This window comes from Myxine glutinosa, chromosome 5 (genome assembly GCF_964187855.1).
Source record: "Myxine glutinosa chromosome 5, kmMyxGlut1.1, whole genome shotgun sequence".
Taxonomy (NCBI): domain Eukaryota; kingdom Metazoa; phylum Chordata; class Myxini; order Myxiniformes; family Myxinidae; genus Myxine; species Myxine glutinosa.
The window spans coordinates 41,961,198-41,989,190 of record NC_136265.1 but is presented as its reverse complement, the minus strand read 5'-3'; the positions used below and the strand labels follow the sequence as shown (position 1 = coordinate 41,989,190).

Below are 27,993 nucleotides of genomic sequence, written 5' to 3'. Positions count from 1 at the left end.
GACGTTAAAGCAATAGAGGTGGTGCTGGTAGCAATTATATTAGATTGTTTATTTTATGTTCAAATTTTGTTTTTGTCTTTTCTCAATACTGTATATCAAAGTGCAATTGTGGACCTGAGTTTGAGAAATGTTGCTGCTAGAACATCAGCAGTACCATTTCATTTGGTGGAAAAGCATTTTTCTACTTCCTCTGATATCCTTCTTTCCCTTCACTTCCTTTCCCTCAACTGACTGCCTTGTTCAACTTCATCAGAACTCCAAATTCCCTCATCTGCACGGTGCCCGACGTATCGGCGTTTTCCTCGGATGATCTTCAGACCGGGCCATTGAGGGTGCCCCTGTCTCTATCTCGACCCCATGACTCTCTCACCTTTCCAACTCATTTTACAATCACCTTCAGCCCAGAAAACCCACCACCCACCCTCACGCCTCGCCTGAACCAAGCGCTTCCCGTCAGAAACATGAGCGCATGTCCACGTGTGGCAGGAGGAAAGTGGACCGGGAGCCGGAAGACCACGGACGCTTGGTTGAGCGCCCTGCACGAAGAGTTCTCAAAAAGTCGATTCAACCTCTCGTAGTAGTTACCCCCACCCCGAAAAATGCTGCCATATAAGAAAGTTTCTGCTTGGGATGTAATACGTCCAAAAATGCATACAATGTTTTATTTCATTTTTTAAGAAAAACAATTGCATCAAAATAAATTAGACATGCTGTCCTAACAAAAGCATCAGCCATGATAGCTGAAGATGAGGCTGGAGCTATTAGCAATAAGTTAGGAAAGCAAAAATCTAAACTCGCTACATGTTTGGTTCAAAACGTTCATTTCATCCAACAAGCATCCGGCCGTGCTCTCGGGTGGTGCGACGCTGTGTGCCTTTGGGATGCTGCCGTAACCTGGCGGTGCATAAAACGCTTGCGAGGTGCAGTCGGTTCAATTTCATAAGCTAAAAAAAAAAAAAGTTTGGATAACGAGTTTTTACATTCACGTAGGAATATATTGCAGAGTTAAAAAGAAAGAATTATTGCTTTTCTTTGTAACCCCCCTCCCCACATTGGGGTGCAAATATTAACAGAGGAACGGAGAAAGATCGAGACAAACGGAGAAGATACAGGTCGATTGGATTCCCTTCTGCTACTTCACATGCTCATCTGCCGTCCCGCAATGGAATGAGACACCGTGCGTTAAATATTCTGTTACAAACGTGATGGCGATTCTTGAGAAATCCTGGAGTGATAACGAAGGAGAGAATCGCAGAGGAATGACTAGAGAAAGGGGAGGACAGGCAGTAAGCAGCTTGAGATGAGGATGGAGGGAGGAAAGGGGCAGGAGAGAATCCAGGCAGGAAGACTTGATAGGCCTGCTTGCCTTTAGTTCACTTCCTTCCTTTACATTCATTTATTGCATGATCGAGAGAAAACGGTTAGGGATTTGGGGTGATTTTTGGGTGAGATAGTTTGAACTGCTTCACCTTCTGTTCGTTTGCCAATTTCTGAGTTCAAATCCTCATTGCTTTCCGTGCAGAAGGACGTTCCGCAGATATGATTTGGGGAAGATGAAGTGCAGAGAGAGAGAGAGAGGAAGTGGTTAAAAGTTTTGCAGGCGACGTTTCTTCGTGTCGATGGCGTCCAAGATGGGTTGCCGTTTCGCCTGGTACCTCTGCCGGAGTTCTTCAATCTCCCGCTCCATGAGTGGATCCAGGGCGGCGAGGCGCATTTGGAGTTCATCGTAGCTGAGTGACTTCAACTGGGAAGTGAGGAGGGGGGGGGGGGGTGGTCAGTGTGAGAATCAGGAGCTACAATTTTATCACTAAAAATGCTTTTAAAAGAATTAGAAAAAATACCTCAGGCTCATGGAAGAGGCAATTCAAAGTATGAATGAAAAGTCTCAGGGATCATAAGTGCTTACCTTGACCATTAGACCCGAATGCAGGGTCGTCACTGAGAGCAAACACCCAACCTGATTCTAACAGAAAAATCCTCACCATAGGCAGAAAAAACAGCTCCGTTACCGGTTACCTGGTCATGGTCGCTTCTCTTTGTCCTCCGAAAGATCTGCTTCCAAAAAGCTGAGTAATAGTCCCGGAATCGTCTGTGCTGCCATATACTTTATATTCACCGTGTCCATTGTTCTTAGTATTGAGTGCTCACTCCTGTGTATTTTTTCACACCCACTCTACTCATTTTGATTTTCCCTCTCAGGATCAGATAGTTTTGGGCTGACCCGTTTTTTTTGGAGGATTTTCTCCAGACTGTTTCCCATACCCACGTGTCTCCAATTAATCTCTGTCCCATGATCCCCAACCCTCACTTCAATTTCTACCATACACCTTTTGTTTAAAGGGGCACCCAATTGCAATATTTTCCCCCTGAAAACCATTGAAAACCGTTAATCACAGTCTAATTTAAAAGGAAATTCTTTTGTCAATCACAAAATGTCAGAAAAATCCCTGGTGTCAATTTTCGCTAGTGACATCACACGATGAACTCACCTTGATGCAAATGGCGGTTTACATGGAGAAAGTGTATTTCGAGCTCGAATTCCGATACCAGTTCCACCGTCATTAGCAACTCTGATGGTTCTCAGTGTGTTGAAACTGATCAGTGGGAGTGTGAATAAACTATGAGACAAAATTGGTGATGGAAATAGTTTCAGGGGAATTGTGGAGCCTTGGGCGAGCGAATCAGACAAATATGGCGCCAGCGGAGGTGTGAGGAGTGCAGATGCAAATGCCGGTCGCATATTCACTGGTAGGTTTTCTTTGAATTGATGGTTTATCAGGGATTTTGTGTGTGTGTGTGTGTGTGTGTATATATATACAGTGCATTCAGAAAGTATTCAGACCCCTTTACTTTTTTCACATTTTGTTATGTTGCAGTGTTATGCTGAAATCGTTTAAATTCATTTTTTCCCTTATCAATCTTCACTCAATACCCCATAATGACAGAGAAAACAGGATTTTAGAAAGTTTTGCAAATTTATTAAAAAGAAAAAACTGAAATATCACATTTACATAAGTATTCATACCCTTTGCTATGACACTTCAAATTTAGCTCAGGTGCCTCCCATTTCTCTTGATCATCTGAGATGTTTCTAGACCTTGATTTGAGTCCACCTGTGGTAAATTCAATTGATTGGACATGATTTGGAAAGGCACACACCTGTCTAAGGTCTCAAAGCTGACAATGCATATCAGAGCAAACACCAAGCCATGAGGTCGAAGGAACTGCCTGCAGAGCTCAGAGACAGGATTGTGTCGAGGCACAGATCTGGGGAAGCCTCTCCTCAGTGAAAGACACAAAGCCCACAGAACCTTGTTTCTCACAGTTTGAGAGTCCTTTAGGTGCTTTTTTGCAAACTCCAAGCGGGCTTTCATGTGTCTTTCACTGAGGAGAGGCTTCTGTCTAGCCACTCTGCCTTAAAGCCCAGATAGGTGGAGTGTTGCAGTGATGGTTGTCCTTCTGGAAGTTTCTCCCATCTCCACACAGGATCTCTGGAGCTCAGCCAGAGTGACCATCGGTTTTTGGTCACCTCTCTTACCAAGGCCCTTCTCCCCCAATTGCTCAGTTTGGCCGGGCGGCCAGCTCTAGGAAGAGTCCTGGTTGTTCCAAACTTCTTCCATTTAAGAATTATGGAGGCCACTGTGCTCTTGGGAACCTTCAATGCAGCAGAGATTTTTTTTGTAGGCTTCCCGAGATCTGCACCTCGACCCAATCCTGTCTCTGAGCTCTGCAGGCAGTTCCTTCGACCTCATGGCTTGGTTTTTGCTCTGATATGCATTGTCAGCTGTGAGACCTTATATAGACAGGTGTGTGCCTTTCCAAATCATGTCCAATAAATTGGATTTACCACAGGTGGACTCCAATCAAGGTGTAGAAACATCTCAAAGATGATGAAGAGAAATGGGAGGCACCTGAGCTAAATTTCAAGTGTCATAGCAAAGGGTATGAATACTTATGTAAATGTGGTATTTCAGTTTTTTCTTTTTAATAAATTTGCAAAACTTTCTAAAATCCTGTTTTCTCTTTGTCATTATGGGGTATTGAGTGTAGATTGATAAGGGAAAAAATGAATTTAAACGACTTCAGCATAAGGCTGCAACATAACAAAATGTGAAAAAAGAGAAGGGGTCTGAATACTTTCTGAATGCACTGTATGTATGTCAGCACACTATGACATCTTCTTCTTTCACTGGCAATGTATTTCACTCCCAAAAACGTCTGTGGTTTTGAACTCCAACCCTGTACCTGCACCCAATTATTTATCTACCGTTGGAAAGGTAATCATTGATGAACTTGATTTAAAAAAATCATTGCCATGGTTAGTATTCTGTTTGAACACACATGAAGATGAGTGGGGAAGAGAGGGGAGATGGGAATGGGATCCTAGCTCATTCACGAGACTAGACTTTGTATACAAAATAAATAAATAAATATCCTATGCTAGCTTTTCCCGTCACTTGGGCTGGGTACTCTTCCTCAACAACACAAACAACATGCATTTTAAAGGCCATTTTCCCTGCTAGAGCGGGGGTTAGCCTTGCGGTCCCTTGCGGTGACTCTTCCTCGTTGATTGATAAATCAGTTATATTACTCCTGAATAAATACGGCACGACTTAGCATGGACACAACACAGCACAGAAAAGACACAGCAAGGACACCACCCAGGTACACTCAAACACCGTCCAGGCACATTTGGACACCACCGACCAAATGGGCGACGAATGCCTTGTCCCACCGTAGCAGGCTGACCCGGTGTACTGAATGTTACAGGCTCGTCCCATTTCAACCTTTCCCGGAATGCCATTTGTGTGTGGTCGTGCTGTGTCGCGTCCGTGCCGTGTCGATGTCCTACCCCTGTGGAGGGGGGAGGGAGGAGTGGTGACAAGGTGAGATCAGTCACCGACAGGCTAACACAGGTGTTTGATTCACCGTCCAAATCGCCCATGTACATGCGCTGGTAACTGGGTAGAGATGGTGTTACAGTTTTGAGCGACGACTGTTTCTTCCACTTAATCGTGGAGATGGCATCCACTCAATCGTGGTGGATAACCACAAGATCTATACCATCTCTGTTGTTTCATAACAGTGCTCTGTAAAATGTTCCCAACACAAAACAATATTTTGTCGACCCGATTCACATTCAGGTATTTCGGACAAACCTCGTCCAATTTCTGGAAACACTCGGCCAGGAAACCGAGAAAACACAAGAAACCAGGAAACCAGGAAAGTGGTTTCCTGCACCAACACAAGTGCGAAAAGTGGTTTTTCAACACTAACACAAGTGCGAAAAGTGGTTTTTCAACACTAACACAAGTGCGAAAAGTGGTTTTTCCACACTAATACAAGTGCGAAAAGTGTTTTTTCCACACCAATACAAGTGCAAAAGTGGTTTCCTGCACCAACACAAGTGCGAAAAGTGGTTTTTCAACACTAACACAAGTGCGAAAAGTGGTTTTTCAACACTAACACAAGTGCGAAAAGTGGTTTTTCAACACTAACACAAGTGCAAAAAGTGGTTTTTCCACACTAATACAAGTGCAAAAGTGGTTTTTTGGTTATAATTGTACATGAAAAAAGTGGTTATAATTCATACCATAGCTGTACATGAAACCATCTTAGTTTGTATTACTACAACTACCAAGGACGTATCAACCCGGCATATTTATAGGCATTAGAAAATTGTTCACCATTTGAGTTAAATCGTACCACGATGTAAACCGCAGACAGTACAGATATGGTGGTCGACTTCCTAGTGTGACGTCACTGCTATATGTGAAGAGGAGGATTTTGACTTAATTGCAAAATTACCTACTTTATAAATCTGAAAAAGACAAATTTTGTTGGGTAGCAAGGGATAGTTTAGCGGCGAGGTGGTCTGAGCGTTTGGGTTTCCTTTCATACAAATAAAAATAAAAAACGGGAAAAAAAATCTTTAGTGATTGAACAATACAATAATCATGTAGCAACGTGTTTTGGAAGAACGACGTAATTCCTTTTAAAGAATAAATACCAACCTCCCTCTGCACCTTTTTACCAACTTAACTCCAAGGTGGACAGTATTTGTGGTTTCAAAGACATTGCAGTTCAACTGTTAAAATAAAATAATGATACAATGATCAATGGGAGGTTAGTGCTCTTACAAACTCAAAGTCTCCGTCGAGTGGGATGCGGAAATCCAGTGAGGGGTTGCCATCCAGACCACCGGCATTTCCGGATCCGCCGCCACGATTTCCGCGACCTCCCTGGCCCGGCGGTCGTCCTTCCCTCTCCTTCTGCTCAAAGTAGTCGAGGAACGAGGGCCGAGGAGCTTCATTTGATGTCTCTATACCTTAATTAAGGGAGGGACAGGTATGTTTATTAATATTATTCATACCATAGCTGCTTCTGGTGGCCAGCCTTTGGCGATAGAAAGCACATGCAAGCAATCTATCTGCAAGCTATAATCTTGGGGGCTATAATCTATAATCTTGTAATATAATCTATAATCGTGTAAGGCTAGCATCACACCAAAGTAGTTCTATCCCGTTCTACCCCGTTCTAAAAAAAATACTAGAACGGGTTGTGATCACGGTAGAATGCGTAGTTTGGCGTAAAATACGATGCTAGTTCGTTCATAAGCAGTCCTCAATACGTCTTTCTCGTTCTTATCTCGTTCTTAGCCAGTCTGCAGTCCGTTTGTATCCAGTTCAGATCGTGTAAAAGTGCCCGTTCACCTCATGCCGACAACGTTTCGAAGCAGTTCGAGCCCGTCCGTAGCCGTTCTCAACCCGTTCTTAACCAGTTCAACCTCGTTCTACCTCATTCTACCTCGTTCACAATACGTCCAAGCCAGTTCTAACTAATTCTTAACCCGACCAACTCGTTCGCACTACGTCCTCATCTCGTCCCTAGTGCGTGTGTACTCGCGTCCTGGCCCGACTGCTATGAATACCGAGCGCGTTGTAGCCAGTCCTCATTCAAGTTCAGGGCTCCGAGCTGTACACATCTACAATACAATCTCCGATCATCATGCCTCCAAAGAGAAGTCGATTCAGAAAGACAGGGCGAGTGAAATCAAGCACAAATAGCCCTGCTGAAGGCCATGCAGATCCCCCTGAAGTTGCTGAGACTATTGAGGCAGTTTGAGGTTATAGGTGTGTGTGTGTGTGTGTGTGTGTGTGTGTGTGTGTGTGTGTGTGTGTGTGTGTGTGTGTGTGTGTGTGTGTGTGTGTGTGTGTGTCTGTCTAATTGGAGAACGGGATGGACGGGATAAAATTTTGAGCAGGCTCAAAGTTCTAGAGCACCCTCCCCGTCCGAGCCCATCCATGAAGTTCGTAAAAAGACTGTAAATAGTTGCTACTACGTCCACTACGTTCATACACAGTTGGAGCCCGTTCGACAACATTTTCACGAACGTATTGAGAACTAGTTTGGTGTGATGGGGGTATAAGCTATAATCTACTCCGCACCAGATGTGGAATTCCCAGTACGCTAGTACTCATTTTTCCTACCTCGGAAGGATGCCAGGCTGAGTCAACACCACCTGGCGTTAAATCAACAGCCGACCGAGATTCAAACCCAGGGCCCTCGGATCCCAAGCCAGCCACCCGAACAAGTAAGCCAACACCAGGCTTCCGGGACAGGTAGACAAGTTCATAGAAATAAATTGATGGGCAAAATATCAGGAGGACTTTGCTGTTATGCCAACCTTGTGAAAAATATTCACCAACTCCAACTTGTACATAATCCACATTCAAGGTATAAAATCGATTCGTGGTTAAACAAGACAAAGACATTACGGTTACATTCGACACCTTTTTCCAATTCCGAGTGTTGTTGGGGTACATAGAACAAGTTACATCTGAGCATGAACGATCTATGATAAAGTATATCTGTGTGTGGACTTTCAACAACTAACTGCGACATTCTTCCCAGGGTATCAATTCGGGGTCGTGTCCTTTTTTTTTAACGGGTTGGGGGTTGGAATTGTCTCATTCTGCCTCAAAGCATGGCATGGGCAAGTACCTCGACACGGATCATGAAAGCTTTCCCTCCTGCAACACAAGAGGGCGCTCTTGAAGCAGTGAAATGAATGAATGAATATGAATGAATGAACGTTTTAAGGCCATTTTCCCGGCTGGAGCGGGGGTTAGCCTTGCGGGCCCCATGGCAATCATGGTTCCCTGTTTGAGGCAATGTTTTTATAGCCGGATGCCCTTCCTGACGCCAACCCTTAGTCACCTCTTACGATGCGCAGGGATACGGTGTACCTATTCTAAACCGGGGTACACACCGGGAAGCAGTGAGAAGAAAAGAAAAAAATGTTACAGGCCTTCACCAACCGAGATTGAGAAGAGGAGAGGAAATGAAAAGAAATAATTCAACATGTGATGATAATAAGAAATACTAGAACGGCACTCGGTAGAGCGCACACCTCCACCAGGCTGAACAGTTTATGTTTTGTATCCCACTGATAGGCCTGATCTGGATTCGGACCTGAACCAAAACCTCATTGGCTTGTTGTCACCTAAGCAACTCGTCCACCTAGTTTAGTCATAACTCGTCCACAACTTTTTTAAATATCATGTTATGTATCGCTTTTTGCCTGATCTCTCAATGGTGAAGAATCACTTCAAATATTAAATAATTCTCGTATCGAATCCACATTCAGATATTCACCAAAATTGAATCGTTTTTTCCTTATCACATACGCAACCTCTCGACCAAGTTTCGTCCAAATCCGTCCACAACTTTTTGAGATATCCTGCTATGTATCGTTTTGGCCCTATCTCCCAATGGTGCACTTAAAAATTCTACTAGCCGGATCCAAATCCGGACCTTCACCAAAATCTAATAATTTAGTCCTTGTGACATACCCAAACGTCTCTGCCAAATTTTCTCCGAATCCATCCACAACTTTTTCAGATATCTTGTTCACAGACAGACAAACAAACAAACAGCAGACAGGGGTAAAAACATAACCTCCATCCACCTTCGGTGGCGGAGGTAATAAATCATCATTATTATTAAATTTGCCATTAAAATGAACCACGCGGATTAGCCAAAGTCGCGGATCGTGGCATCAATGGGCAAGGAGAGAGCGGGGGCAAATCGGCGAGGACTCGGCTGGGAACGCGGAGGTCGTAGGTTAAAATCCAGTCACAGACAGCAGTATATTAAATGTTGGATTTGAATCCTCACAAAATCAAGTTAGTAAAAACCAAAGTAAAAACCCAGGGGGCTCATTAATGACTTTCAGGGTGCAAAAACTTGCCTGCCCACCTGATATCTGATCTTCATGTGATGCTGCTCTGCCAATCAATCTTATTCGCCTCAGGAGGAGTTGTTGCAGGAGGCCATTATGAAGGACTATGAATGTACTTTTAACCTTTTATCCCTCCTTTCCCCCCACCCCCCCCCCCTCCTGCCCACCCCCCAAACCTACAAAATATAAAACAAACATTTCAGGTGTGCAAAATGGACATGGAGCCTGATGTTAAGCAAACGTGAAAGTACCCAGCAACCCCCATTTGAAACTCACTTCTCATGGTTCCTCCCTCGTCCCCATCTGTGTTGATGTGCATGGTGTCCATTTCCTGATCCAACGTGTTGTACTCCAACATTGTCCGCTGTCCCTCACTCATTGTGCCTGGTCCCTCACCAGCTACACGCATCGTCCCTCGGCCGCCACGGCCTCCACCTCCTTCCTCCCCTTCCAGCCTCACCATCGTACCGGTGTCCACAACATCCTCATCCTGAAGAGAAGGAGGGGCAGTGGCAAGTCGTTGAGGACAAAGCCATCATTGTTGGGAACGACAAGCAGATAATGACAAAAGTTGATCCGGGATAACGGCTCTTTTTGAGAACATGAGTAAAGCATCACCGAATCAACTTCTTCCTCTCCATCAGAGTCGTTGCTTTGTTCACGCTCGGCCTTCTGAGCCATTGCCTCAGCAACCAGGCTCTGCAGCGTCGGTACCGACATGGCCTGGCGCACGAACGGATGCTGTGATAGATATCAGGGTGGAAAACCAAGTTGGTTTAAGACTGCACTGCAATAACGGATATTGAAAAAATAGAAGAAGAAGAAGAGGAAGAAGAAGGAACAAATAATTAAGGAGCAAAATAACGATGACAGATGAACAGGTAGTGGAAGGATTATAACACACAGTCCTAAAAATTGTTGATTGATAATATCCGGTTGGCAGACAGAACCTGAAGCAGCTGTGTAGCGGTCGCACGGTGCTCTGGGTTTTTCACGAGACACTTCCTCACAAAGTCCGTAAATTCATCTGACCAACTCTCTGGCTGGCGGAACGTGGGTGGAGGGTTTGTAGGAATCATGAAGATCGCCTTGAGGAAAAAGGGTTAGAAGGTTGAGACATGTGGGGCGTTGTAAAAGCTCAAATAACCGTGTAGTTAAATATATATCCCACGTGCGTAGAGCATCTTTGTCCCGTGGTGAGAACAGATCATTGTGGAGCCAAGACGAGCTCTGTTTGCGGGGTTCTGTTCAGTCGGGGGTGAATAAATATTGGTGAACAAAAAGGTCACACGTTACATCAAACTCAACATACTTCAATGTGGAGAAATTCAGCTCTGTCCTTGTAAGTACTTCCGGAAGCTATACATTGTTCATTCCCATGCATTAATGTGTGGATCACAGGATGAATCGGAGATCGTGCACTCGTCATTGTCGTCTAGTGTTGGGACGGATGGGGAGGAAATTGGTTCCTAATGCCGCCGCCTCCCAGCTTTAGTTCAAAGGAAACGCCCCATTAAATCAGGTATGCCATAAAAATAAAAATAAAAACCCAAAAACTTGCCATTTTATTCCTCACAACAGTTGTTACGGGCTTTCGCCACTGCTACTACAAGATCCCGCGAATGCTAAATGCAAAACGCCGCCAACCATTGATCCCTCAGCCAACCTCCCTTTCCATGTTCCATTGTGTCGTCACATTGCAAAAAGACATTCTTCTCCCGTAGCTAGCCAAGCTAATGGTCTTGTATACCTGCACTTTATCGAGCCGTCGGGCTTTTCAGCATCGCAACGGCCGATCTGTACTAAAGGTCCGTAGCATGTTTGCAGCAAGTACTCATTTGTTGTTTATTTATTGGAGTTGTTCACAGTTGTGTATCCATTGTCACCCTCTGGTATAAATATAAATCCTTTGTGCATTATTTATGAAGCTTTTGTCATTGCAGGAGAACTGGGTTTTACAATAGTTTATCAAGAAAAATAGGAGCAATACCCCTGATGCTCACCTGGTAGAATACAGCAGTACACTACACTGATGAAAGGTATTTCAAACAGTATCATGGTATTTTAAACAAATTTCAATGGATGCTATAAGACAGGGCAGCTAATAGAATCATACCAACGTAATCATAAGACTTTAAACAAACAAAGAATATATATTATGGGGTGCACCCCCCCCCCTCCCCCTCCATCCCCCCAACGCCATGAAGAAACATTGGTGCATCACGGGCGATGAAACCTGTGATCAAGTTTCATCAAAATTGTTTGTGTCGTTTCGAAGAAAGCACATACCTATTTTCCGGGGCTCAAACCCCGGAAGGCTTCCTTAGTCCTCAATTTTTGTTAATGCCATGAACAAACTTTGGTACATCACGAGTGATTAAGGTTGTCATCAAATTTCATCGGAATTGCGTGTGTAGTTTCAGAGAAGAAATCAAATACCTATTTTGGGGGCAACCCCCCCAACCGCCCCCCCCCCCCCCCACCCCAGACCTCCTCAGGGCCCGATTTTCTTTTAATGCCGTGAACAAACTTTGGTTCATCACGGGTGATAATGATTGTGGTCAAGTTTCATCTAAATACGTTCCTACGTTCCAGGTGAGCTAAAAATCACTTTGCAGGAGGATCAGTTCCCCTCCACCCTCCCCCATCACCCAATCAACTCTCGATAACCAGGATTTTACTGCACACAGACAACACAGGAAGCCAATTTAAAACAAAATGCATGTCAGATCTGACTCACCTGCAGACATTTGGGATAAAAACGACCGTCTGCTTGCGCGCTAATTTCACGATGCAATTGCCATATAGCAAAAACGATACGGATGAATAAACTAGTGGAAACGCACCCGCATGGGATGGATGTCAGCATAAGGAGGTTTCCCCTCGGCCATTTCAATCGCTGTTATCCCCAGAGACCAAACATCAGCCAAGCAGTTGTAACCAATCTCTTGTATGACTTCTGGAGCCATCCAGAACGGAGTGCCAATCACCGTGTTTCGCTTCGCCATCGTATCCTGCGCAGACATGCACGGGGTTTGCAATTATCCAACATGGAAAACACCGTTTCAATTCAAAATTAATTGAACAGCCCAAGGGCCCTGTGAGAGTACATGGATTGTCTCCTGACACTGCTCAGGTATTGTAGTCATTACCTCCGCCACCTAAGGTATATTTTTATGGAGCTTCGGCTGTCGGTCTTTGATAACGTCACCAGGCCATGTGATGCACTGTCGTTAGCGTTCAGAACGAGGAAGATAATCAATCGTTCATTCCTCATATCCAGGCTTGGGCTGATTAGTCGCAAGTCCCAGTTGCACGACACAAGCGCCAGGCAATGACTATCTCGAACATTCCCCTTGATATGTATTGGCAATCCCATCACAGAGTCTCCCACTATTAACATCCTGGGGTTTACTATTGACCAGACACTCAACTGGAAACAGCCACGTACTATTGCAGCAGGACAAAGGCTGGATATTATTCGGCGAGTGTCTTAATTCCGAACTCCTCAGAACATTCTACGGCAAGTGCCGACGACATCCATCTCCTTCACCCCTTCGGTGGTGTACCGCAGCCGTGGTGCGTACGATTTACAGGATGTGCCACAATAACACACCAAGGTTTCTTCGGTAGCATCTCACAAAACCTGCGACCTCTGGTACTTAGATGGACAAGGGCAGCAGGTTCATGGGAACACCATCACTGCCATGTTCCAAATGTCACCAAATGGCATTATTGCAATACTTATGGAATACAACAATTTGAGAATGCGGCACACCGCCACGTTATTGAGGGAAATTAGGGATGGTGGATAAATTCAAGCTTTACCAGTGATGCCCACAACACATGAGGAATAGCAATAATAACTAGAACGACACTCGGTGGAGCGCATGCTGCCACCAGGCTAAACAGCTCACGCTTTGTATCCCACCGATAGGCCGGATCTGCATCCGGACCCAAACCGAAATCCAATCGGCTTGTTCTCGTCACACACACAACCTGTCCACCACGTCTCGTCCACATCCGTCCATAATGTTTTGAGATATCATGCTATATATCGTCTTTGGTCCCATCTCTCAATGGTGAAGAATCACAAACAAAAATTGTAATGTCCGGATCCTGATCTTCACCAAAACCGAATCAATTCGCCCTTGTCACACACCCAACCTGTCCAAAATTTTTTGTCCAAATCCATCCATAGCCTAATTGAAATACCTTGCTCACAGACAAGCAGACAAACGAGATGAAAACATAACCTTCTTTCATCTTCAGTGTCAGCGGTAATAATAATAATAATTAATAATAACGAGAGCAAGGTCGATGGTACGCCATCCTAAATCCCCACGCTTCCCACCTAAAGCAAAGTTGAAAAATGGCAAAAAGTTCCACCAGGAATGACCTGATATCAAATTGTGAGTTTAAAATCTTCTCTTTTGACCCCTGCGACCCTAAGTCCCCACCTCAGGAGCATGAACAGGGGCTCAAATCCCAAAAATTGGTTACATCTTTCATACGTCTTCCAATGGTAATTGCACATACAAAGCTTCATTTTAAAAAGTTTTATTCAGTATTTGCCCTTTTGGCCCCATCCCAAGGGCCGAGTCCAAAAATGACACCGGCCTCGCACCTTCTTGCCATGTGGTGATCATAACTACCAAGTTTGGTGAATTTCTACCCAACCATTTCGGAGGAGATAGCGTTTTCCAAAAAGCTTGGGGATAATAATAAAATAGAGCAGATTGTTCACGTAAACGGAGCACTCGGACAGAATAATGAAGCATACTCGGACTGAAGATCAATATTCTGATGAAAAAAATGGGTCGAATATGGTAGAGTTTGTTAACCTGGAACAATATTAATGAACCTTGACAGCAATACTAACAGAGCAATATGTTTCTAAAGAAGTTTTGGAGCCGTAGCCAGGCCAGGGTGATTAGTCGCACAACATTGTTGCATGCAATTGATTCACTTATATGTGGGGATACATGTGCCACCAGTTGCATGTAGTCACACAACTGGTTGGTTAGATTAGACACAGGCTCTACTTTCAAACTTGTAATGACACAATTTATCACATGTTCCTTCGAGATCTACGATTGGCTGTTAGAATTCTGACCGTGCACACGCCTCTAAACGCGGGAATTTTGTTATTTAACTGTGAATCACATTTACATCCGGTGCTCCTCAGATGGGATGGCACGGAGGTGACGTAAGTAACAAGATGAGCAACGGTCTTGAGAAGCAGTCCAGAATGTACAAAGATCAAGTGAAAGAGCAGATGATCTTACCGAAAGTTGTCCTGCGACACCAAAGTCTGCCAGCTTGGCATTTCCCTCGACGCTCAGCAGAATGTTGCCAGCTTTTATATCCCGATGAATCTTGCGCATAAAGTGCAGGTACTCTAGCCCACGGAGTGTCGCACGCAGAATTGGTGCAATCTGCTCCTCTGACAGCTTTAGGACAGAACAAAAAAAATGAGGGGAATAAGAGAAGACGAGTCAGAGCAAAAGAAATGGACTGTAGAGGGTTCATGTGTCATGATCCTATTTTGAGAAAAGTTTAGGATCCTATTTGGGGTGGTGTTCCCACCGAGATTGGGTCAATTTCATTCTTACAGTTTTGTTGCGCAGACGGATGATGTCGGAAACAGAGCCAGCTCCGCAGTATTCCATCACAATCCATAGGTCTGTGTTCTTAAAATAGCTTCCATAATACTTCACCACGTGGGGGCTGATCATAGAAAAAACAAGGGTACAGGAGGTGAACTGTGCATGAGAAGGACATAGAGAAAGAAAAAGAGAAAGACACCTGCTCAGGCCATAGTGAGGAAGCACAAAGGAACGAAGTGAGCAGCATGGTGTAATTGGATTATGTAACCTTAACAACGAGGGAGATTAAAGGAGAGCGAAATAAGCTGGAGGAAGAGATATGATGCTGGAGGAGACGGCCGTTCAAATTGGTGGAAAAGATGGACTTGCAAGTGAAATTGGCTTTCCAGGGAATTTGACACACTACTGTTGGAGATGATTGATACGTGAGACGATTGAAAACAATTGCGAGTGACGTTTGAGTGACGACGATGATAATAATTTTCCACGTAGTTTGGCTTAGCGTTTATTTTCAACAGCAGAGAAGCTGTGTTCTGTTAAATAAATAAGGATCAGATTGCAAGGGTTAGAAATGCAGGTTTACCCAAGATGCCAAAGGTAAAGATGCTCTTTGTGCGTTATCCTTCTGATGAAGTCTGGTGTTGGCTTAACAGGTAAGGTGGAGCTAACTTAAGGTCCTAGGGACCTAGGGACTTAAGTCCGAGCCCCTGTCGTGCCGTTGAATTAACACCAGGCGGGTCGACTCAACCTGTCATCCTTCCATGGTCGGCAAAATGAGTACCAGCTAGCTGTAAGGGGCCACTGCATCGGCGGTGGCTGTGCATGCGAGTGTGATGAGGATACAGGAAGAAGAACCACCTTTAGAGGCCATTTTTTCCCGCAGAGCAGTGGTTGGCCTTTTTCGGGCACCATGGCCCCCTTTTTGAAGCAATGTTTTACGGCCGGATGCCCTTCCTGCCACCAACCCTGTTAGTCGCCTCTTGCGACGCACAGGGAATTACCAGTGAACTGGTACTCAATTTGCCGACCTCGGAAGGATGACAGGCTGAGTCAACCCCCCTGGTGTTAATTCAGCGATCAACCACGATTCGAACCCAGGATCCTAGGATCCCGAGCCGGCACCCTAACCACTAAGCCAACACCAGGCTATACAGGAGAAAGCAATAATGACTATTTCAGGAATTAAAGAGCATGATGTGGGTTCAACTCTGGAAATCTTTTCAGCAAGCCACGGTTGGTTTCAAACGGTTTACACATCGTTGCAAACTGTTACAATATCCTGTCTAGTACTTATTTAATATTTTACTGCAAATTTTGACCAAAAGATGCCCCAGCAAGTTTCCTAAATTTGCATCATTAAGTCATTGGTAAAATAGGGTGCGGTTTACATTGCTTTGCCCGACATCATGTTTTCCAGGAACGGATCCCTCAACGTAGAGGACTCACGTTATATAGGTATATAACAACTGAGTTTTCTGGCTTGCTTGATGCAAGCCCTCAGCGTGAGTGATTGAAAAGCTCCGCCCCTCTCTTCAGCAAGAGGGCGTGGGGTAAGAGTAAATTTCGGGCAAATGCACACGCGCAGTCCAAGCTCTACCTTTTCTCCTCAGCGAATTCACATTATATACCAACCCATCTGGTTAGTAAACAGCAAGGTAAAAATAAATGACAAGATTTCTATATTTTTTAATGTCCAGGTCTGGTTGTTTCTGCAAAACGTTTTTGTTTCTGTAAAAAAATCTTTTTTTTATTGTATTTCCAGGTTTGCCTACACAGTACTCGATCAAGATTGATTACCTGTCACATTGTTGCATGATAGATATCTCTTTAATGATTTCTTGCAAGTCGGACTCCACTGGAACCTGCTTGATGGCGACGATTTGACCGGACTCCTTGTGAATGGCTTTGTACACATTGCCATACGACCTGGGAGGCAGATAGAAAAACAAATCTATCATATAAAACATAAAACACAATGTAATTTTGTATGTTTGTACAGATGCCTGTCCCTTAATAGGGGTAGGTTTTAAAGACCAATCTTTTAACAATAATGTGTGTTTACTACGGTCTATTTTGATGATAAAACAAACTCGAAAAACATTTTCCATGAAAGAGTAATTATGTCTGTTCTATTGGAATTGTAGACGTAGGCTTGCAAACCGAGCCTCAAGGGCGGTGTACAGAAGCGTTTTTAAAAAAAATAATAAATACAATGCGCAGGGACGTGACATTTGCTGCATGTGATGTGCAACGCACACAGAGTAAAATGAGTGTTCATTTACGTCCGTATACACCACCTTTACACCACCTTTAGAGGCCATTTTTCCCCGCAAGCGGGGGTTGGCCTTTTTCGGGAACTGTGGTTGTTGTTGTTTTTCGGTCCCCTTTTTGAAGCAATGTTTTACGGCCGGATGCCCTTCCTGACGCCAACCCTTTTTGCCGACTTTAACGACAAGCAGGGAATTCAGTGAACTGGTACTCAATTTGCCGACCTCGGAAGGATGACAGGTTGAGTCAACCCCCCTGGCGTTAATTCAGCGATTGAACGGGATTCGAACCCAGGATCCTAGGATCCTAAGCCGGCACCCTAGCCGCTAGCCCAACACCAGGGATGTCCGTATGATGTCTAATAAATAAAGAAGATATAAGCACACCTGACACTAGGCCGAGGCTTCAGACTTTGGCATGCTCACGAGGCTGCACCGTCGAATAAACCCCTCCTACCCATCATATTTGACAGGCTATTTACCAGTGTGTGTATATATTGTTACTGCCGCGGTTTAGATGTTATGATGGGCCGAGCGGATGGGTCCAACCGCGACCGTTACAGGATCCCCGACTCACCCGATTCACCCAGAACTTTGGCCGTATCGCACCGCAGCTGCCCAATCTGGGAAAAGACTAAAACGACGAAACGCAAAGAGGAAAAGGAATAAAACGAGAAGACGGACAGAAGAGTAATTGGATTTATTGTACACACACAAGCAAAAAGGAGCAATCACGTTTATTTACAACACATAAGACGCAGGTGACACAGTGCAAATACTAGCTTATACAGACTTAATTAACCCAGGGACAGAACAAACAAAACAAACTCACGTACACAAGAAGGGTGGAAAGGCAGGAGGTGGATGGCTGGAGGGAGAGGAAGGTCCAAGGGGGTCCTGCAGCACAACCGGCGCGTTTAGCAGCCGCCGTTCCTTCACGGCCCTGCTCCAAACCGCCGTTCAGGCCCCAAGCTGCTGTTGTGGCTGCTGTGGACGTCGCGTGCTTTCCCAGGACTCGTCTGGTCCGTCTGGTCCAACCCTCAACTCTTTCTTGGTCCACTCACTCCTCACCCCCGACTCCTCACCGCAACCAACGCAACCACTGACCACCACCGACTCCTCACCGCAACCAACGCAACCAACTGACCACCGACTCCACTGACTGACTCTGACGACTCACTCCCGACCAACTCTGACCAAGACCACACAACTCAGCTCTCGTGCGCGCCTTTTATAGCGCCTCCGGCGATTAAGCCGCCGGCCTTTCTGACACGCCCATCGGGGTGCTCACCTCGGCCCTGGTTGGTCGCGCGACCCTCTGGCTCCGCCCTTGATGACGACGGGCGGGCACGCCTTTCTTCTCCGATTCGAGCACAGGTTCAATGGTGGTTTTGGAGGGGAGGTAATATGGGCAATCGAGGCTTGGCAATGACGAAAGGGGATGTAAAAGGAAATGGAGATTTTGGGGATGGGAATGAAAGGGGATCTATTCTCTTTCACTGGTGCAATGGAGTACTTCAATTAATGGGAGACACAGCCTTACCCTAAAACACAGAATAAGAGATAACTATCAAACAGGGATATTCTATTCTTTGGCTGACGTGTATGCTTGTGGACTAATTATGGGATGCCCTTTCACCTTTACACAGCTCCGGAGGCAGGGGGCGCAGAATAAACAATAATAATAATAATACAGCACACAATCAAAAAAATACAGTCCTCATCTCCGCAACAATATATATATACTAGCTTGGCGTCGTTACTGAGGAACGGGCTTATTTTAGCTGAGGATAATTACTGTACCTGAGTTGCTGTGTTGTCATGATTTACACCAATCATAATACAAACAATTATTTTGCACAAATGTATTTGTTGTGTTTGTGATATTACATTTTTATAGGCAACTTAGGTTGAATATTTAGATTGAATGTTTTTTTTTCAAGAAAGAACCTCTCAGCACATACATTGGGGAGGGGTAGGTGCAGACTGGAAGTTTGGGACGATTACACCTCACCCCCAAGTAATTCAAAACACCTCACCACCAAGTAATTCAAAACACCTCACCACCAAGTAATTTAAAACACCTCAAAGCCATAAAACACAAAATAAAAACACCTCACCACCACGAAATTGAAAACACCTCACCACCACAAAATTAAAAACACCTCACAGCCATAAAACACGTAATAAAAACACCTCACCACCACAAAATTAAAAACACCTCACAGCCATAAAACACGTAATAAAAATACCTTACAGCCACGAAATTAAAAACACCTCACCACCACGTCATTTAAAAACACCTCACCACCAAGTAATTCAAAACACCTCACCACCACGTAATTATAAATACCTCACCACCACGTAATTCAAAACACCTCATCACCATGTGATTTAAAAACACATCACCACCACGTCATTTAAAAACACACCACCACGAAATTGAAAACACCTCACAGCCATAAAACACGTAATAAGAACACCTCTCAGCCACGAAATTAAAAACACCTCACCACCAAGTAATTCAAAACACCTCACCACCACGTAATTCAAAACACCTCATCACCAACTAATTCAAAACACCTCACCACCACATAATTAAAAACACCTCACCACCACGTAATTATAAATATCTCACCACCACGTCATTTAAAAACACCTCACCACCACGGAAAAAAATTACAAAAAAAAAGAAGAAAAAATTGGAAAAACTTTCTTTAAAAATACCCTTAGGACATACCGACGGGAGAGATATGTGCATACCAGAAGTTTGGTACGATTTCACACAAGTTTGAGAAAGTAGTTCAGTGACGAGACAAGACAACACAACACAACACAACACAAGACAAGACAAGACAGACACTGCACAGATATATATATATATACACACACACACAGTGAAACATTGACTTACGAGTGCACCAACTTACGAGTTTTCCGAGATACGAGCCGTCGCTCGGTCGATTTTTTGCTTTGTGATGCGAGCCGAGATCCGAGTTACGAGCGAGCGAGCTTGGATATAAAACACGTAATCGTCGAAAAACATGAGCGAGGTGTGCGTGTTGTCGACTTGGCGAGGCAGTACGATCGTAGTACTTCTACGATATGTACGATTTTGAAGCAGGAGTCGTCGATAAAGGCTATAACGCCAGCCAAGGGCGTTAAGATTATTTCAAAGCTCCGGACCTCTGTCCATGAAGAGATGGAGAAGTTGTTGTTTGTGTGGTTGACGGAGAAGCAGCTCGCAGGAGATACCGTGACCGAGAGCATCATCTGTGAGAAGGCACGAGACATTTACGGGGATTTGGTGCAGCAGACGGCGGGAACATCAACGGACGAGGCATCGGAAGTCATTCAAAGCCAGTCGGGGATGGTTTGATAATTTTAAGAAGAGGACCGGCATTCACTCCGTCAGGCATGGTGAGGCAGCAAGCTCGGATGTGAAGGCAGCTGAAGATTTTATTATAACTTTTGCCGAACTGATAGAAGCCGAACGATACATCCCCCAGCAAATCTTCAACTGTGACGAGACAGGGCTCTTCTGGAAAAAGATGCCGAGGAGGACGTATATAACGGCAGAGGAGAAGAGCATGCCAGGCCACAACTTGTTCAGAGTGCCGGCGATAGCTCGCCTTCTCTTTGTGGAAGACACGGTGAGATCCTTAACATCCAACAACGAATGGGACGCAAACGGGGCGCCCAGTTTAGCGGTACACACATTGATGAATCACCCTGCCTGTGATTCACCCATGACAGGTTATAGCTGGGTCGGGATTCAAACCCAGGCTGGACAGTTTAGAGTCAAGTGTGCGTACCTCCAGTCCAGGCCATCCTGCATACAGGTGAAATATAAAGCGCGAGATATTTATATATATATATATTTCAAAAAAAATTGGTGTGGTTTTTGGGGGGCTGGAACGGATTAATAGCATTTCAATTCATTTTAATGGGGAAATTTAATTTGAGAAACGAGCAAATTGAGTTACGAGCTCGGTCACGGAACGGATTAAACTCGTAAGTCAAGGTTTCACTGTATGTATGTATGTATGTATGTATGTATGTATGTATGTATGTATGTATGTATGTATGTATGTATGTATATATATATATATATATATATAATTATTTATTTATTTGCATTTTTTTGAAGGATCAAGTTCTACAACTGTGTTCTCCATAATGCAGAAAGAATCGCAGCTCACCAGTTAATAGTTCATAACCACCACGTTAAAGGCCATCTATCCACCAACAATTAAAAATACACACATGGCAGAGAAATAAAAAAACTCCCTTGTTACCTGTGCCACTGAAGGTGAATGGAGGTTGCATTTTCACCACTGTATGTCTGTCTGTCTGTCTGTCTGTGAGCAGGATATCTCAAAAACTTATGAACAGATTCACATTAAATTTGGTGGACAGGTTGGGTGTGTGACAAGGCCAAATTGATTGGCTTTTGGTGAAGATCCAGATATGATCATTTTTTTAAATCCTATAAAAGTGATTTTTCACCCTAACGATATATATATATATATATATATATATATATCATGATATTAAAAAAAAAAAATCATGATATATAGGACCAAAAACTAGATATATCATAATATTTCAAAAAGTTGTGGACGGATTATGACAAAACTTAGTGGACGAGTTGGGTAGGTGACAAGAACAATCCCATTAGATTTTCGTTCATGTCCGGATCCAGATTCGACCTATCGTTGGGATCCAAAACGTAAACTGTTCAGCCTGGCAGAGTATGCGCTCTACCGAGTGCCGTTATAGGTCCTACAGTATTGAGCTGGGTTCATGCAGCGTCATGCAAAACCTACGCACCGAGAAGAAACTCCTTATAAAATTCACAGGGTATTTAATTTTGGGCCCTGGTGTTGGGCTAGCGGCTAGGGTGCCGGCTTAGGATCCTAGGATCCTGGGTTCGAATCCCGGTCGATCGCTGAATTAACGCCAGGGGGGTTGACTCAGCCTGTCATCCTTCCGAGGTCGGCAAATTGAGTACCAGTTCACTGGTAATTCCCTGCTTGTCGTTAAAGGCGGCAAAAAGGGTTGGCGTCAGGAAGGGCATCCGGCCGTAAAACATTGCTTCAAAAAGGGGACCGAAAAACAACAACCACAGTTCCCGAAAAAGGCCAACCCCCGCTTGCGGGGAAAAATGGCCTCTAAAGGTGGTTTTTTTTATTTTTTATTTAATTACCTGCGCAACTGAAGGTGGACAGAGGTTATGTTTTGGACGGAGGACACAGAGTGTTTGTTCTCACTCAGCTGATTCCACTACACACGATTTACTGCACAGGACTATTATTTTTTCGGGATCATTGGTCTATTACAAAGAATCATTTCTTGTCCTCGCCAAAAAGATATTTGGTGCAGCGAAAAAGCAAGTAGCTTGGTTTCATGCTACTCGCTCACCTTAAAAGGCAATAGCGATGAGTAGGGCATTTGTTATAATTTGACTTAAATATATATTTAAGATATTTTAAAAATAACAGCAGGAATCCCTGATGGTGTAATATCTAAAATGTATATTTTTCAGACCTTCATGGCAGAGTTCAATCCTACCACTCTGGGATTTCAAAGACAGACACACAGAGACACACACAGACACACACACACACACACACACACACACACACACACACACACACACACACACATACACACACACACACACACAGACACACACACAGACACACAGAGAGACACAGAGAGAGAGAGACACAGAGACAGAGACAGAGAGAGACACAGACACACACACGCACAAACAGAGAGAGAAAGAGAGAGGGGGAGAGAGACAGACACACACAAACACACAGAGACACACTCAGAGGCAGACACAGGGACACACACACACGCAGGGACACACACACATGCAGGGACACACACACACGCAGGGACACACACACGCAGGGACACACACACGCAGACACACACACACGCAGGGACACACACACACGCAGGGACACACACACACGCAGGGACACACACACACGCAGGGACACACACACACGCAGGGACACACACACACGCAGGGACACACACACGCAGGGACACACACACGCAGGGACACACACACGCAGGGACACACACACGCAGGGACACACACACGCAGGGACACACACACGCAGGGACACACACACGCAGGGACACACACACGCAGGGACACACACACGCAGGGACACACACACGCAGGGACACACACACGCAGGGACACACACACGCAGGGACACACACACGCAGGGACACACACACACACACAGGGAGACACACACACACACACAGGGGGAGACACACAGGGGGAGACACACAGGGGGAGACACACACACACACACACACACACACACACACACACACACACACACACACACACACACACACACACACACACACACACAATCCATCTGCCACACCTTTGCTGCCGACGCTCCAAGGTGAACTCACCCTTCTCCCAACTTCTCAAGAATATCAAACACCTCTTCTGGCTGTTTGGTGAGACTTGCCTCACTCAGTTTCATTAGAGAGCTGCATGGGGAGTGGGGCATTGGGATAGGGCACATGGACTCTTTGTTATCCTCTTCAATCATTTTATCTCTTACATAAGGCTGCTTAATTAATCGTTATTCAATGGATACATCCCATATAAAGAAACAAGAAGGAATACTTGAGAAATTTAGCCAGTCCTCCTGAAGTTCCGGAATCTGAGCGTGTTGGACGTTGGCTCATAATCGACTCCTTGCAGTTCATCACACCCAAGTTTTTTGGACAAGATCAGTCATGTCTTTCTGTTATCGTTTCATCCTAGTTACCCTCACCAGATAGAAAAGTTCATATAAAGGGGCGCCAATTTGATTCATACACCTGCATGAAGAAGTAAATGTATTTTATTTGACATATGTAGGGCCCCCCTTTATATGAACTTTTTTAGAGCATTACTTGGTTCCTCCTAAGAACACAAGGGTAGTACAGCATGCACACGATATTTTTTGAATGTCCCTTCTTTTCTATAGTTTGCCACATGGTACATACCATATAAAGGTGCCTTTTCTATGGCGCTGGCATTTTTCTCATGAATGTCCCTTCTTTTCTATGTCCACTGAAAGCAAATTATCTCTCCAATTCTCCTGACACTGCAAACCATATCTCCTATTGCTCGTCACGAAATACGGTATCAATCCGATCCTTGCCGCCATTCTTTTTGTGCCTTTTTCATTCTCTCAGCACAAAACGTCATTCTATATTGATTACTACCAGAGTCGAAATTTTTCTATGTCCAACTTTTTGGGGTTCACCCCGATGAGCCAAGCAAAAACTATGGCACTTAGGTGGAATTTGTTTCGAAAGCCATTAATTAGATGTATTGGCTGATGTATATTCCAAGTTTCAGTTAGTTTCATTGTATAGCCCTTGAGATATGTGCGCCAACACATTTCGGACGGACAGACTGACAGACACCAACAGTGATGCGAGGGTTTTCGTTAATAAAACTCAAGAATGCGGAAACGAACATTGCTGAAATTTGGAACATATAACGCGATGTACAAATCATTTACTAATGAAATTTGCAGCCGATTTCGTCCAGTAGAAGCAGAGAAACAACTTTTCAGTACCTGTGTTAACGTTGCATACAGAGAAACCATTCCATATAAAGGGAGGGGCGCTTCGCGGTTCCCTTGATAATGATATAATAAATTGGGGGGATGTGTTCTGAAATGTTTGTTCCCGTTCCCATTCACAGGAAGGTGAAAATCTGTTCACAAACTGCTGCAGCAAAATACAAATAGCAATTATAACTGACAACAACAAAGATGCGATCATTTCAAAGAGCTTGTATAACACTGTATTACTACTACAGTTGTCTGTACAATGGGTATTAAATCAAGGCTCAGCAACGAGTTATTAGGCATAGCAAATGCAGCCAACCAACAATATAACGAACGCCTCTGATGAAACACACGTTACTGCATTATACATATAATATATGTATATGTATAAATATATAAAGAAATAAACATATAAATAAACATATAAAATTATAAATGAATATACATACAAATAAATAAATATACATAAAAATAAATATACATAAAAATAAATATACATTAAAAACAAATATACATATAAATAAATAAATATGCATAAAAATAAATATACATATAAATAAATATACATAAAAATAAATATACATTAAAAATAAATATACATATCAATAAATAAATATGCATAAAAATAAATATACATAAAAATAAATATACATATAAATAAACATATAAATAAATAAACATATAAATAAATATACATAAAAATAAATATACATAAAAAAATAAATATACATAAAAATAAATACATAAAAATAAATATACATAAAAATAAATACACATAAAAATAAATATACATAAAAAATAAATATGCATAAAAAATAAATATGCATAAAAATAAATATACATAAAAATAAATAGGGCCTATACATATACATATAAATAAATTTATTAAAATATATATATATATAAATGAATAAACAAAGCAGGAGAGAAGGAAGTGCTTCTGACAGGTGGAGTCTCTGCCTTCTGCCAATGGCTTTGGAATTGCAAACGATGGGAAAGCTTCCTCCACAACTTATTCCCAAAATAATTTCCTTAACGCCGCAATTGGTCAAAAACAATAACAACGCGTTGAAAGGACACATTGAAGAAAGTTAGAAGTTTGAACGTATTTCCCCCGTTACCTCTTCTGTCCAGTCGCCTCCATGGCCTTTCCCGCCAACTCAAAAAGACATGTTTCCTTCCCCTTGTTTTTTTTATCGATTCGTTGATCGAGATCTCTATTTGTGTGCTTCTGTGCCGACTAAACCTCGCTAAACGAGCACCGTCTCCTTAGGCCAAAAGCGGAAGTCGGAAGTTATCTTATCTTTTGCCTTCAATAGTATTTGTCCAAATAAACTTTATTAGTTTCTCTCAACTCTCAGAGGATGTATATATGTGACGGATCTTTATATTCGCTTTGGGTTTTGTTGAATGTTTGCACTCACAACACGTAAAAGGGAGAGAGGGAAAACGTTGAAGCCGAGCTAGCTTGGTATACCAATTACCAATACGAACCGCTTGGTTCTCCATTTCCGGTGGGTAGGAAAGGCCGCACGTTGCGTGGCTGCGTCGTTATTAAACACAATAATAATAATTACAATAATAACTAGACGGGCCACTTTCGAATTGCGAGCACTTATCACCAGGATACAATTTGTCCCGCGTTGATACAACACCGCTTTCATCGGACACGTGATCCATGACGTCCTCTTTATAAAATTGAATTCAGAATTGGATTTTAAATACTGTATTTCAAGAAAATGATGAGGGGTCTTCGAAATATTTAGGGTCTTCGGAGTCCTCGAAGTCTTTTGAGTCCTTGGGGTCTTTTGGGTCCTCAAGGTCTTTTTGGTGCTCTGTGTCTTTTGGGTCTTCGGAGTCCTCCGCGTTTTTGGGTCTCTTGTGTCCGCAGGGTATTTTGGGTCCTCTGGGCCTTTATGGGTCTTCGGAGTCCTCAGCCCTTTTTGGGGTCTTTTGGGTCCCCTGGGTCTGCAGGGTATTTTGGGTTCACAGAGTATTTTGGGTCTTCACGGTATTTAAGGGTCTTCAGGGTATTTTGGGGTCTTAAAGGGTCTTCAATGGTCTAAGGGGTCTCAGCAGTCCAAAGGGTTGAAAGGTACATTCCGATAGTATGTAATTGATGTTGATGATGATGATGATGATGATGATGATGATCATGATCATGATCATGATCATGATGATCATCATCATCAGATGCATATGGCTGCCAAAGCAGTTTCTTGATTATTGGGCACAATCCTGGTTGGGTCATCACTCCTACACAAGATACTCAAATAGCACATTAATCCCAGTAAGCTGGTACTCATTTCGCCGACCTCAGAGGGATGACAGGCTGAGTCAACCCCACTTGGTGTTAATTCAACGACCGACCGGGATTTGAACTCAGAATCCCAAGAATTTCAAGCCCCAAGCTCTAGAATCCCAAGCAACTAACCGTTAAGCCAACACCAGGCTATTGTACGTAATTAATGGACGCACTTAATTAATATACAGGATCCACCACTGAGTTTAAACAGTACGTAATTAATAGACATACTGAAAAGGCACAGGGCTGGAGATAAACTGCAAAGTTTCTTCTTCTTCAAACAATTAAAAATTCTGGCTACCAGACCGTGCAACCAATCACATTTAAATTTTAAACAACTATTCCGCTTGAGAATTAGTTCATAATTTTGAAGTTTTACATCGATGGATGGAGCAGTTCAAGAGTAAGAATTTTAAAAAGATTTCCGTTCAATCCAATATGACTGCCAAACCATGTGACCTATGACGTCATGGCCAGGGGGCAGGGACCTTTCTTGGTTGGCAATCATGCCTGTAAAGTTTCACCTCAATCTGTTCAGCCGTTTCAGAGAAGATAAGTTTTGAAGGTTTTTATGTTCAATCCAATATGGCTGCTGAACCACGTGAACTATGATGTCATAAATTTGCATTCTCCAATATAATCGGTACGTAGTTCACGCTCATGAAACTTCGAACTGATCGGATTAAGCATTGTACTTGTAGAATTATGTCATAATACAGATACTGATGATGTCAAAATTAACAGCAATTATTCCCCATGCAGAATTCTTTACAATGAGCCATAGTGATTTTAGTGATTGTAGTGATTGTAGTGATTGTAGTGATTGTAGTGCTCGTAGTGCTCGTAGTGCTCGTAGTGCCTATAGTGCTTTCAGCCAAGGTATCAAAATTTCTCTGTCTGTCTGTCTCTCTCTCTCTCCATGGTGTTCTGCAGCCAAGGTATCGAAATTTGTCCG

The 27,993-nt window shown here is 43.5% G+C and overlaps 2 protein-coding genes across 5 annotated transcripts in view; one reads left to right on the top strand and one right to left on the bottom strand.

Annotated features, from left to right (window-relative positions):
- Positions 1-1,004, top strand: part of LOC137427626 (recombining binding protein suppressor of hairless-like protein) — a 38,251-nt gene extending 37,247 nt beyond the window's left edge. For both annotated transcript variants that reach the window (XM_078777964.1, XM_068117238.2), the window contains one exon: positions 254-1,004. In XM_078777964.1, coding sequence (XP_078634090.1) covers positions 254-578 — 325 coding nt within the window. In that variant the 3' untranslated portion in view covers positions 579-1,004. The remainder of the gene's footprint in view (positions 1-253) is intronic.
- LOC137427625 (serine/threonine-protein kinase 4) lies at positions 637-26,050 on the bottom strand. Of its 3 annotated transcripts, none has more exons than XM_068117235.2 (11): positions 25,855-26,050; positions 23,574-23,654; positions 16,651-16,779; positions 14,860-14,974; positions 14,533-14,697; positions 12,091-12,258; positions 10,195-10,332; positions 9,863-9,985; positions 9,521-9,734; positions 6,141-6,328; positions 637-1,744 (listed from the first exon to the last, which is right to left on the bottom strand). In XM_068117235.2, exons 1-11 carry the CDS (start codon positions 25,875-25,877, stop codon positions 1,586-1,588), a joined length of 1,503 nt encoding a protein of 500 aa, XP_067973336.1. In that variant the 5' UTR covers positions 25,878-26,050; the 3' UTR covers positions 637-1,585. The 3 variants fall into 3 exon arrangements, with proteins under 3 accessions (XP_067973336.1, XP_067973338.1, XP_067973337.1); XM_068117237.2 differs by having other exon boundaries at positions 23,543-23,654; positions 25,855-26,022; XM_068117236.2 differs by lacking the exon at positions 637-1,744 and adding an exon at positions 4,217-4,854 and having other exon boundaries at positions 25,855-26,020.
- Between the last annotated feature and the right edge of the window lie 1,943 nt (positions 26,051-27,993).